General features: G+C 42.1%; 1 protein-coding gene across 3 annotated transcripts in view; it reads right to left on the reverse strand.

Moving 5' to 3' along the window:
- Positions 1-13954, reverse strand: part of MCTP2 (multiple C2 and transmembrane domain containing 2) — a 351696-nt gene that overhangs the window by 65894 nt on the left and 271848 nt on the right. For 2 of the 3 annotated variants that reach the window (XM_079318155.1, XM_079318154.1), the window contains 3 exons: positions 13363-13398; positions 4953-5117; positions 3480-3610 (listed from right to left, as the gene is read on the reverse strand). In XM_079318155.1, coding sequence (XP_079174281.1) covers positions 3480-3610; positions 4953-5117; positions 13363-13398 — 332 coding nt within the window. Of the gene's footprint in view, positions 1-3479; positions 3611-4952; positions 5118-13362; positions 13399-13954 lie in introns of those variants that run through there. The other variant, XM_079318156.1, reaches the window with a different exon arrangement.

The raw sequence follows: 13954 nt of genomic DNA on the forward strand, positions 1-13954 counted from the left end.
TTTCCTTCCTCCTCTTGATCAGTATTGAGGTCTACAATTTGTATTAGCCTCTAGTCCTGAACAGCTTAAATTTTCATTTAAGATTTTTCTTCTGACTTAAAGCCCTCACCTGTAGCTTCTTTTCCCCTGTTTTTAACTCATTTTGCAGAGAAACAGTGCTTGAGAACAGTACACAGTAAATTTGGGATTAAAGTATTTATCAGGGAATCACATGTTAAAATTCCACTAAAAGGTGCTGAGGTTAGCTTCTCAATAGACATGTTGTTGTATTTTATTTTCCCATTCATAGTTAATAAAAATATGACAGGAATATTTAAATATATATAAATACATAATATAAAAACATCTGTACACAACAGTGCCACTTTACACCCTGCAGACCTCTTGAAAGCCCTTCACGAAAGAGATCAGAATCATCAGAGTACAGAAAGACGTATCTATGATTAATACTTGAAATTTCAAATGTCACAGGTGTCAGGGAAACAATTAGTAAGATTTTATTATTACTTGTTCAATGGACAAATTTTGTTTTTTTTCTGATTCATCCTACAGCCTAGTGAGATTCAAGTGAAGGTTTTGGTTGCAGCCATAATGGGGATTTTACTGCTCCATCTCAACAGCACAGCCTTTAAAACACAGGTTGTTTCTTATTGCAAAGACAGTTTCCTGGAGGCATTCATCATAAAGATATTGGATGCACTCCAGTCTCAGAGCTCATGGTCTTAAGTTTAGCAATTTTTGTAAAATCTCTTTTTTGAGGTAAATATGTGAAGGAAAACCCTCCAACATTCTGCAGCACCTCTTTTCCCAGAACATATCCCCTAATGCAGAAACACCCTCTAACAACCTGGCATAAACAATTTAACTCTGCCTGGACAAATTCTGCACACGTTAACACCTTTGTTTATTCATATACATTAACATTGTCTCCTGTTTATGGCATGCCTCTTATCCCAAAGGACACAAAAAGCACTCCATAAATGTTACTAACAGTCCTGAGCAGACTAAATAGAGGGATTATTTCATCCAGCACCAAAATGCAGCCAGCCCTAAGTGTCAGAGCCTGCAGCTGAACCACTCAAGGCTGAGGGATTTTAAGTGAGGAAGAGAAATTGGACCCAGCTGAAACTCTAAGGAGACTGCAGGTAGGCTGAATGTAATAATTTAGCTCGTGATGTGCACTGACAGTGAGGGTTTGTTTTGTGATAGAAGGGTGACATGAAATGTTTCCTCACTAATTCAGAAGCAGACAAACACCCCAGGTGTTTGTGTTCAGCACCAGAGGTCCAAGGCATTCCTTATTCCACATGTTCCATGCTCTCCACAGACACTTCAGGTCCTATTTCAAGAACAATATTTTACCTTGAAAACAAATTATGCCTAGGAGAAGAACTGTATCCCAGAGTCTTAAGGCATCCTTACTATCTGAAACCCTGGGTCTAAAGGAATTAACAGGAGTCTCTGTGCCACAAAAGCTCTGCAGTCAGGATTATCAGATTTGACTCCACCGTGAGCACCTTCAGCTTCAGTTAAATATTAAAAACATGCATATATTTAAAGGTTTAATCAACACAGCTGGAGGCTGAACAGGCTGGAAGAGACCATAATGAATTCTAACTCTATTCATAAATTGACCACAAAATTATTAAGTCAGATCCAGAAAATTTTGCTTTTTCCTTAAAGCCATGCAAATTATTTGAGGGCAGCTGGCTGCACTGTGTAATGACCGAATATAACCCACAAACATTTTACTAAAGAATATTTCTTACAATGATGTTGTGAAATCCAGAAATCTCAAAACTCAACTTGGAAATCATGGAGACAATAAACATGGCACCTCATAATGCTGTTTTTCCAAAAGAATCCTTTTCCAGATTAGACTGCATTTGAACCCTTCATAAGTATTATTTATAGGGTGTCAAAAAGTTTCTACACTGTAAAAACAATACCTGTTATTATGCACTTGGTGTTTATCCATTCTTGCTCTTCAAAAATTAGTGTATTTTTTCCTGTTTCGATGCTACAACCAATTTGCTGTGCTTAAGACAACAAAAGCTTTTTTTTTTTTTCTCCACACAGACATCAAAAATAATTTTAAACATAGAAACATAAAAATTGTTTGGGTTGGAAGGGATCTTAAAGATCATCTTGTTCCAACTCCCTTGCCACAATCAGGGACACCTTCCACTAGAAGAGGCTGCTCAGGGTCCCATCCAAACTGGCCTTGAGCACTTCCAGGGATTTACCCTGGAAGATTTACCTTTCCTTTAGGGTAAATCTACCACACAGACCTCACCAGTCCTGAACAGAATAAGCATTTCACTGATAGCTTTTTGCCACACTAAGCACCACCTGCCAGAAACCAGTAGGAAAAGAAAAAGGGGGGAGAAAAAAGAAAAAGCCTAGGAAAAAATTAAAATAATAAAAAAGAAAAACCTAAGGAAGGATTGCTCCAGCTTCAGAGACTGACTTGAGGCAAGCTGCAAACACTGCTTTATTTCTTAACTCTAAACAGAATATCAGAAGTAATGGAAGTAACTGTGAGAATGGAAGGAACAGATTCATCTTCAGCCACTTCTCCATGTGATGAGCAACAGCACTCAGCCAGAAAGAATTTCCTGCTCTGCAAAACCACAAACATTTGTAGAGCCAAAGGGCATTGTTCTTCTCAGTGAATAGTCTCAAACTATTTGAATGCCTAAAGAGAATGCTCTTATGAGTTACTGTTATTTAGTCAGCACATTGTGAAACCCTGGCCAGGTGAGAGCAGCAAACAACTGCAGGCAGGGTTCCCACCCTCAGGAAATTTAGAGTTGAGGCAACGATCCTGCAAGCAGAGGAGCATGGACAGACCAAAGAGGGTGTCCAGTGAAGTGAGTGGCTCTTGGTGCTGCTGCATGTACCCAAAGCACAGATGTTCTTTGGAGAGATGGGTCCACAGGACAATGCTGAAAGCCAAAGCGAGGAAGAGAGAGGCACTACTCAGAAAACAACACTGTACAAATTCAGATAGAGTGGAATGGAATTAAAGAGTCTTAGAAGAACACATCAAATGCAAACAGAGAAAAAAGAGACACCACTCTCAAAAGGAGCACAAAATCCTTGGGCTGGCACCAGCAGAGCATGTAAAGATGTGGAACAATTTCACCACAAAAATACAAAAAAATCCTGCCTCCCGATGCCACTGAGCTCCCACAGTGTTTCAGGTTTTAGAGGCAGCTTGTGTGTCTCTGAACTCAGATTTTGGCTAATCAATTACCTTTTAATTGTTTAATTACCTTTTTATTGTTTAATAAACATGATGTAAACATAACCTGGACATGACTGGAATAGGGACAGAAAAATACATTATGATGCTGGTAATGAAAACAAACTGATCAGTTTAAAAAAAATAGTCAAAATCACTTTATTTTTTGTACTTACCCCATTCTCCACCCCCCCAAAAAAAAAAAATAAAGTCTAACTCAAACTCAACTTACGTTCCCAAAAGCTCCTCATGCTTTTTGTTATCCTTTCTCCACACCTCAATGTCCAACATATCCTTCCTGTCAGAGAAGTAGTGAAAATCAAACTGTTCCCTCCACTGAGGATTTGCACTCTTACACAGTGTCTAGAAAACATGCAGTTATAATATTTACTTTTCTTAAACAGCACTTATTTTCACAGTAAATCAAAAAGAAAAAAATAAATCAATTCTACAGAACAAGGCTGGATGTTAGAGCATCGAGTAATAATGTCATTCCAACCAAAGCTCCCCAACCCATCACATACAGTCTCATCTTCTGAAATATTCTCTTCCCTCCCTCTCAATAAAATAAATATACAGTTGTTATCTAAATGAATGGCTGGAAAAATTTGGAACTACAAGATAGACCCCACCAGCTCCACTTGTAATGGACTGTGGTCATCATCCACCAACACATACTAGAAAAAAATCAGGAATAACCCTTTTGAGGACAATCACCTGGAAAGAGGTTTGAATGAATTAAGGAACCCAGAGCAGTATTTTTTCAACCTCTGTGTTAAGCAAACAGCTCAGCCTTGCAGATTCACAACACATCTATCTCTTTAGCCATTAAAGAGACACATGAAAAGGGGTTGTAATGGGAAGAACATCTATTTATTCTAAAGTAACTAAACCATTTGTTATTTTTCAAAACTACTTTTCTAAATAAAAAACATATCATGACCTTGGTTTGAGGGACAGAGTGCAGGTTTCAAATGCGCCTACGTCCAAATGTTATGTTCTGTGAACTTGCTCTGTACATTTTGTACAGGAGGAGGTTTGTTTTCTCCTCCTCTGCACTTCCAGTTCATGACATGCAGAGCTCTTGCTCCCTCAAAAGAGTATTATTTTAATTATAGCCTTTCTTATTAGACTTTCCAGATGAAATGTGTATCCTTGGGAACCCCATTCATTTCTTAGATTCTTATATAACTGAACTGTATACAGATAAACACAGCCTAGAAGAATAAAAATTAATATCAAAACCACAGAACATTTTATCTGTTTGGGGGCCAGGTTTTGCAATATGTAACATATTTTTCAAAAAAAGTACTTTAAAAGAGTAATAATTCCCCTGCACTGGAAACCATTTCAGATCTACTTTTCCAGCAGATCTAACACTGCAAGCCCAACTTCTGTATTGGCAGAGAACAAAGCACATGTGTGATGGATGTAGCTTTATTTCATTTCCTATTCATTTCAAACATCCATCAACATGATGATTATGTTAAATGCACAAAGCACTGATAACACACAATAATTCTAACTTGCTCTTTCTCTACTGGCATCAAAACAGAGTGAAATGTTAATGCTTCTGGTCTTGTTTCCTGGTGTTGAACTCACTTTTCTAAAAGAGCATCAAGAATAGTTCCATCTGAGCTAGCACCACCAGTAAGAGAAGCACCCTACTGACCTCAGACCACTTAAATAAATCCTTAATACTTACCTTGCTCTTGTATCTTTGATCTCCCAGTTTGAGGAGAATGAAGATCTCTGCCAAGCCCCCTCTGGGCATGTTCTTCCCCTCCAGGAGGGTGATGGTGACCAGCCCGTTCCACAGCTGGTTCTTGCGCAGAGACTCCGAGAGCCGCATGCTGCGCGTGAAACTCGACTGCAAGGCAAGGCACCAACACGAAATGTTTCAAGACCAAACTCATTTTCATGCTTATGTTAAGTGTGCTGTGAAAGCACAGCAGGAGTGGGAGAGGCACCATGCTTCCCTAAGGGTAAGCAGGCAATGGAAGGCAGTAGGATGCTGTGGATACTCTGGTCCCTGTGAAGGGACGGTGCTCAATGTCACAGCAAAATCAGCAGGATTTGCTTAAACCAACAGAGAAGTTGCCTTCAGCTACCCTGGCTGGGCTCTGGCAAGAGCAGACCTCGAGCACCGAGAGCAATCTGGTACCTTGGCTCAGGGAAAGGCACAGGAAAGCGATGGGGAACGGAGCAGGGGAAAAACTAAACTCTTAAAACATCTCCACTACATCCATAAAACATGGGTCTGTCCTTTCTGGGGAGGCAGCCCAGGGTCATAAAGCCCACAGCCAGGTGAAAGGCTGAGCAGCATCTTCCACCTCCTCCATCACTCAGCCACCCGCCTTTGCTCTTTGCCCGCTGCCTTTGCCTCTCCTGCTTCCAGCAACTGAGCCCACGAATCAAAAATACTGATGCCTGCTGAAAAACCACTGACACCACCAGGCTCTTTATCTGGAGTTATGGTTACCTGGTAGCCACATTTGTTACCTCCCCAGCTTCATCTTGCACGGCACGGCTGCGCTAACAGTTTGCTAACTGGCAATATTTTATTGGACAGAGGATGATTAAATAGGCCTTTATTTGGGGGGGGAGTGAGCTGGAAACATTAAAACTCAAGGCTACACTCTTCTTCCCGCAGTAAAAATCCTGCCATATTTTATTCTCCTGAAGCAACTTTTAACTCGCCACACTTTGGAGCTTCAATCATGTCATGTACAGGTGGGAGCAAGACGGAGGAGAAGATTTCACAAGTCACTTTAAAACAGGACGTGTTAGCTTTAAAAGCAAGTAAGAAATGTTGTTGCTAAATAAAACGATTGCAAAAGCACCTGATGTCTGAAGATTACTTTTTATGGATCAATTACCCGGCAACAAAATTCTTAAATCATAGGTGGTGAACTCACAAATTTTTTACTTGCTTTTTACTGGTTAAAATACCGAATTCTGAATCCCACAGGCATATTAATACACTTCTATTTAAACACCCCGTTTGGCTTTCCTGGCACATTGGGTAAAAATTCCTACCTTTAAAAAGTAAACGAGATTTTGATTCATAAATCCAGCTGCAATGTAATTTCTTTTCTCTTTTTTTTTTTTCAAAGTTCGTCTTTTGGGCCAAAAAGCTAAAGCATGACTGTTCCCATGGACATACTTCAAAGTCCCAGCAGATATACTCCTCCCTAAACACTGCAACTATTTCAAAATCCTTTTTATAAAAAAGGGAGTAATGTCCACAAGGGATCAAAGGGCATTCTACAGTCTGGCAATCGCCTTAGAAAAATGGCAGTGCTTCCATGAAATATGCCCTAAAATAATTTTGCAGCTTGGTATGTCCTAATTTCGAATTGGATGTTTATCTTGGAAAGGCTTCTATCTAACTTGTCCATAAAACAGCTCCACTTAGCTCTATGAGCCCTGTGAAAATGGAATCCAAAGCTGGCTATTAAGGGGGCCTGGAGATTGCTTCCATATGGCGTAACAGCATGGGAGTGGAGGGCTAAGGCCTACAGCAGGCGCTGCTTGGCTTGAGCTCCCCATCTATCCATGGACACTCATTGCATTACACCATAACATCTGGATTATTGCTTGTAATGTCCCTGGGAAATATCCACTTCCCATCAAAGCCTTTATCTATCTCGCTTGTACTTTGAACATTTTAGTATTTAACATAGTCATGTTTGATGTGATGTACTCGCTGCTTTAGGAGCAAGGATTTTCCCTCCCCCTCCTGCTCCTTCCTCGGAGGAGGAAGAGGTATTTGATGTTAGTTCACAAAAAAAAAAAAAAAAAAACAAAAAAAAAAAAAAACAGATGAAGTTTATTATCCACGTTACAATTTCTTTTAAAAACAAAGCATCCAGCTCTCTTCAAAGCTTCCAGGCTGAACACAAAAGACAGTTGTTATCACTCAGTTTTCAAATCAAACTTGGATTCTTTCCTTTTTTTCATCCAGGCCAGTATTTTAGGGAGTCATTCAGCATTGGGGACCTTCCCACCCCAGCTCTACAGCACACATAACCCCACCCTTGTAGCTGCTGACTTGACAGTTCAAAGGACTGTTGGGAGGTACCCAAACCATCCTGGATCCCACACAGCCCCAGAAAAATCAGCACCTGCACTCAGAATGACTGGAACACATTGCAATGCACCAACCTTGACCTCCCAAAACAGGTGGCCCCAAGCAAAGAGCCTCGTGCTCCCCCCTCTCTGGCAGTGCAGCTGCACAAGAGGGCTGTGCTGGCCTCCAGCTCACAGGACTGCATGAGATCCAGCATCACCTGAGAGCATCCCTCTGCAGAGTGGAGGTTTGCCACTGGTTTAGGGCACGGTGCTGAGCTGCAGCAGCTCCACACAGGCTCCCCCAGCTCCACACAGGCTCCCCCAGCCCAGCCCTGCCACTGGCACAGGGCTCTCTCAAACTGAGCTGCTTGCCTTACAGCCCTGCAAGGCACAGCGCATGAGGAATGCTCTGGATTTCCTGGACATGCCCAGGTCGCCCCCACAGAGTCTGCTCAGCAGGTCTGGCACATTTCCTGCACCTCTAGCACCAAAGAGCCCCTCTGTACTTGCTCTGTGGCCACCTCTCCAGCCTCCCCAGGCATTTGGCAGGCTGTTCCTCTGACCACCCTGATGGAAATCCCAGTGAAACAGGCAGTGTCTCAGATTCCACTCTCCGTTTCTGGAAGGAAGCACGTCTGGGGAAAATCAGATGTGTGGTAGACCCACAGACCCAGGCCTTCAATGAGTCAACTTTAGTGCTGCCTAGGGAAGCCTGCACTATGGAAAATGCCTCCCAGGTGACAAGAAAATGATATTGCTTTATTTATTTTAGACGTCTTACCTCCTCTCTGATACCCCACACCTACTCATTTCAAACTGATTTACACAGAGTTAATTGATTAAACTTCACAGCCTCCCTCTGAGCTGGCAGAACTACTGCAGAGCAGAGCACAGCCATTAGTCCAACAAAGTTACTCAGGCAAAACAAGCACTGAGAAAACCACTCCAAACACTCTCCCTTGTCTCCAGCCTCCACCACCCTAACCTGCCTTATGACAAGACCAGAAAAGCCAAAGCCTTCCATACTAGCCAGAAAATGAGGACATAACTGCTTAATCAGTGATAATTTTGAAGTGTTTTATCTGTTCAGTTCTCTCTTTTACTGTTACCTCCCAGGCTACTGATGCCTCGGGTACTGCAGCTCCTCCCCTGCTGAACCTGAGCCCTTTCCAGCTGGGCTCCCACACTGGATGCCAGCTCCCTCAGGCCTCTCCTGCTGTATTTTCCTGTAAGCTTTCTGCTCACACTCTGGCTACATCCCAGACCCAAGTAAAGGTGCCTTGCTGAGGTACAGAAAAGTTGGCTGAAGCTGGGATCAGGCTACAGGGCTGGAAATTAAGAAATACATGATTTATGATGGAAGCTGGCAGGTGTCCCAAGCACAAGGCATTGGATAAGCTTGCTTATTCCTTCCCTTCATCATTTCTGAAATCAAGGTAGGCTTGAGACCAGAATTTGAGGGTTGTCTGTAGACAGAGCTCTGATTTTGGCTGGGCTCTTTGGACAAATAAGCAGTAACACCATAAAGGTCACCTTTATGAGCAGTTCATTGCTGTAAAACGGATAAAAACTGGAACTAAAGACATCCCTCAAACAAGCCAGCCAGAAAAAAAAAAGCAAACAATAAGCACAAAAATACACAGAGATCCTTATTCCTTAAAACAAACTAGATGTTTTTTAAGTCTAAGAACCCATGTCCACTGCAGATTTTGGGACTGTTACTCATTAATTATCTGATGAGTTATCTCTGAAGCAAGAGTATAGCCTGGTCATAGAGCAGGACCCTGCCACAAAAGGACCAGAAGATGGTTCTTCTCCCAACTGCTTAGAAAGGACATTTGTCCAAAAAACATCCCACAGCTCTAAACAGAAAAATGAAAAATCAGTGTTCACATCACCACTCTCAAAATCTTGCTCCTGGTTTCAAAATTAATATCAAAGTTTCTCATATCAACTTTCAATTTTTTATCACTTTCTGGTACTGGTTTAAAAAAGAACAATGAGCAGGTGGGCTATATTCTACCTTCACAGAGCCCAATACAGGAGCTGAACAAGAATGACAGAGCTTTGGAGGGGAAAGAACCAGCTCATTGACCCAGCTTCACAAAATCCTTTAGGAGGTCCAGTCTCCCTGATAACTCCATTTGTCTATAATCTCCCTCTATAGGCACCCAGCAAATCCCCTCTGGTGCATCAGGGCTGCTTTCAGATCTGTCTCTTTTCCTGACACACACATACATGCCCCAAGTTCAAACTTGTTTTTGAAGCAATAAAGAGATGCAGAAAAATTGTACATTTAAATGACACGGCGAGGTGGCCAAGTGTGAAGTGAGCCCATCTCTCCCATCTTTCATTTAAAAGGATGAGACAGGACAACAGAAATCCTGCTGCAATCCCTGTGAAGAGGTCAACGTCAAAACTGGGCCACGTAATTTGCCATTTGAGAAAACAACAACACACAAATAGGAGGACTCTTAGGACCTCTCCTCATTAGGCTGGGAAAGCATTTCTGCAGAGGCAGATTCCCCTTGGGAAGGAGGAGAGGGCAGCAGGAAAGGCAAGTGAACCAACACGAGATTGGCACCACGAGCTGTGACCCTGTGGCGAGCGAGTCCCCGCAGAGCTGCACTGCCCACGGGGACTGGGGGACAGAGCCAAACACAATGAGGCAGACAAAAATGAAACCTAACAGCCCACACAGCAGAACAAAGGAAAAGAAAGGAGAGTGAGGGATTTTCCCCTGCGATGAGATGCTTGAGGAGCCCCTGGGTCCAGTCAGCCCTTCAGCCAATTTATTCAATCAGCTTCGGCTAGCAAGGTGGCAATTCTGTCGCTTTTGTTTCAGGACTGAGCTGCTGCAGGTCAATCCACCCCAAGCAGACCTGCTAATCTGCCTCCTGGATGTTCAACACTTAAAGGTTATTCAGCTGTACAAATGCTGGAAATAGCGTGCAGGGCACTCAGGGTGAGACTCAAGCCACCCGGGACAAACAAGGGTACTGAGCATCAGCATGCTGGGCTCCAGCAGAGAGCTACCAACTCCCTCTGTGCCCCAGAAAGGAAAGCAGAACAGAGGGGAGAGCGTGTCAATACACAGATGTGAGTGAATATATTAATGCTGCCTAATAGCATCCTCTTCTCTCTGCAACACCACCCTCCACGAGGCAAAGAAGAAGGCCACACTCTTGAAAACAGCTCCCAATGAGGACAATGCTGTTCTCAGCTCCCATGAAAAATGAGGGATCTAGATGTGCTGCCCATGTCTTGGGAATCCACCCAAATATGCAACGATTCCCTTCCAGCAGCAGTGAAAAATATATACTGTGTAATAATCAAGAGATACCTAAATCACGCAGTTCAACAGCTCTTGCTCCAGAATGATTTAAAAGACCATACTGAGTTGCTGGAATCCTTCCTGCACACTCCCTGTAATGACCATGAGGCTACTGGAGCTGGACTGGAGATCATGTGCTGACACAGTTGTTGTCTGAAATGCAGCTCTTTCTTCAAAAAGCAAGGAAGCTCAGAGAACACACATGAAGAGAGTACAGTATCCACAACAGCCCTGCTGCCAGTCTGACATGGAACTGCAACAGGTATCCATGCCATCAACATTTGGGGTAAATTTGGGAAGTCAGCAAGAATCCCGTGATTAATGTGAAAAGACTCATTTAGGACACTGATGTGCCAAATCTGCATTAAGACAACATAAAATGGTCAAATTAGAGGATAATCAGATTTCTTTCATGTAGGCAATACAGATTAAAAAACAGCTGTGAAAGTTATATTCATTTTGTCCATCCTTAAAATAAGTCATTTTCCCTGTATTTATAGAAGAGGAAAAGCTAAATATTACAATAGGGGTCAGCTGCAGTTCAGCACATTAAAAAAAAAATCCCAGGAAAACTATTTCAAATAGAAAACTTTTATTTGCCTAAACCTGGAGAGAGGAAATTTAGATGTCTCAGTTCAGCTGCTCAGATGGAAAGTATACTGTGTTTTCCTCCTGCAAAACCCAACAAGAGTCAGTTCAGGAGCCAAAAAACAGACAAGCTTGTGGATCCATTACACAGCTCTCTCCATTTCCCCTGCCCTCCTTATTCCTGTATCTTTATCTCGTCCAGCACCATTGTTTTCTACCCCATCATACTCTCTGGCTATTCTTCCATAACCTCTTGTGCCTTCCCTAGACACCTATATTCCCCATGCACACAATTTTTCTTCCTAGGCTTTATGTTCTGCCACAAACTGCTAGTAGTGCTTCCACAGAGCAGAGTTTCCTAACTAAAGATGGTTATTGATGTACAGTACTAGTGTTTTAGTGCAGTAGCAGAATCAATAAACCAGGAAATACTGCTTTGTCAGATTTTTTCGGGCGCATGCTGGGAAATATTTTTTACTGCCTTTGGATGGTCACAGAGGTTTTCGTTAGAGATCACACTGGAGCATGAACTGTGTCTTCCCTAGGAAGAGCTGAAGCTCTCCTACCCTCTAGTGACTGGAACAGAACAGAGCACAGGGCTGAAGCTTTTTTCCTTTAAAACAATATTTTTATGTCTCCTAAATCAGCACCATGCTTTTTTAATTGTATTTTGAAAGGTGTTAAGGCAGAAGACAGAGTCTTGAGAGACAAAAGGCTGACAGCTAAAGGTCCAAAATCATGTATGTAAAAAAATTTATACAAAATGCAATGAGACATTGTGTAAAAATGAAAAGAAAAACCAAACAAAAGACCCCTAGGGAAATGGGAAAAAAACACCTCAAAACTTCCAGTGACAGCAGCCAAGACAGAATTTTGGCTATTCTGAAGAAAAAGAACCTGAGTTTAAAAACCTGACTCCCTTTGCCACGTACCAAAGCCAACCAGCATGTGAGAAAGATGGGGATCAAGCAACACTGACCAAGCCAGGGCACAGTAATTTCCAGAGTTTTAGTTAAAAACTAAAGTGATGAGCCCTTCAGTTATTCCATCACTGCCTATCATGTGGCATTCAGGGATTCCTGGCAGCTCTCTGCTCCAAGCACTGCAATATCCCTGCAATCAGGGCTCCAAAGGCTGTGCTTTGCACTTCTTCTATTGACAAAAACATTCTTGCTGGCACAGTACCTGAGATGGTTGGCTCCTCTACACAGCACACCACGGTTGTAATGAATAAAACAAGAGGAGGTTAATGATTCAATTTATTTAGGCACAAACCGATAGTTACAGAGGGAAAATATCATGAGAACACACTTCTTAAGAGCCAAATTCTGCTTTTCAGAGATTGAGACTGTACAGCTCTCAAGCTGAGTACTGGGGCTTGCAGTGTCTGTATCATTGTTATTTACTCAATAGCAAATTAAAGCTTTGCAGAACACATAAAAAGCCACAGTCTGTTTCCTGAACAAGTTAAAATCTAATGCAAAAATGATACAGGAATATAAAAGTAATGGAAGCCTGCAGGGATCCTACAGGAGACCAAGGGAAGCATGTTACATGGACATGTGGCAGCACACAAATCTTGGAAATCCTTTTACAATGGAAGCAATGAAAACTCCCTGCTCAGCCTCCATCCTAAGAACAAAAGGAATTTCAAAACCCACAGGGGCAACCAGAAGAAATACTGCCTCACAAAATTCCACCCATGGTGAGAGGCAGCCCCAAAGGCAGAGGGGGATCCTCGTTCAGCTCCTGCACCAACCCCATCCAGGAGTTCTGAAACAACCCAAACCCTCCACAGCTCCTTTCATCCTGGTTGAATTTACACCCCTTTCCTTAGTACAGAAAGTTTTCCTCTCTTTCTACAGCTCTTTGTGAATGGAGTCTAAAGTTCATGTGCCATGAGATACTACCATGGAACCTACAATTAGAAAACAACAGCAATTTCCCATCATGATGAACAGAAAAATCAGAACAGCAAAGGTTACCAGAGCCATCACATTGTGACAGGTTGCCTCTACACTTCTGAGTTTTCCTTTGTTCAGCCTATTTCAGAGGAGGGCACAGATTTTGGGAGGAGACCTTCATTTTCTTTAAGTGAAAAAAAAAAAAAATGGATTACCTTGGATGAAGTTCTTTTCTTTCGACTTGACCATCTCTGTTCATGAGTCCCCATTATTGCACCAAAGAGATTCCAGGGAAAGGAAACAGGTAAGGAGTAAAATGGGGAAAGTGTTTAGTGAAATAATTCAAACAGCAGCTTGTCAAATGAGTTAGAAAAGCCTATTACAAAATAGGGGGCTAAATCTACAACTGCATCTCCATCTACCTTCCCTGCCTCATGGAACATAACAATCAACAAACTCAAAATACCTGCATTGCACCAAAAAAAGCGGCAATAAAAAAAAAAGTAATTGAGAATAAAAAGTGGAGGGACCCAGAGCCATTAGTAAGAAACATGGCTTATACTTTTGGTGCCATCTGGTTCTACAGTAAGCTAATTTAAAAAGGGGGGGAAAAAAATCATCTTGCTGTTAAGTGCTAATGTGGACAGAGCTATTTCACTGTTCTGACTCCTTTGGAAATGGCTGAGCAATCTGCATTTGAAATATGAGGGCTTAAAACATTGTCTTTAAAAAAAATTACAGTGTGCACCAGCTCCTCTATCATCTGCACTCTGAATGTTAACTAAGCACCCAAGAGCACCAAAAGCT

The sequence above is a fragment of the Erithacus rubecula genome, assembly GCF_903797595.1.
Source record: "Erithacus rubecula genome assembly, chromosome: 14".
Taxonomy (NCBI): domain Eukaryota; kingdom Metazoa; phylum Chordata; class Aves; order Passeriformes; family Muscicapidae; genus Erithacus; species Erithacus rubecula.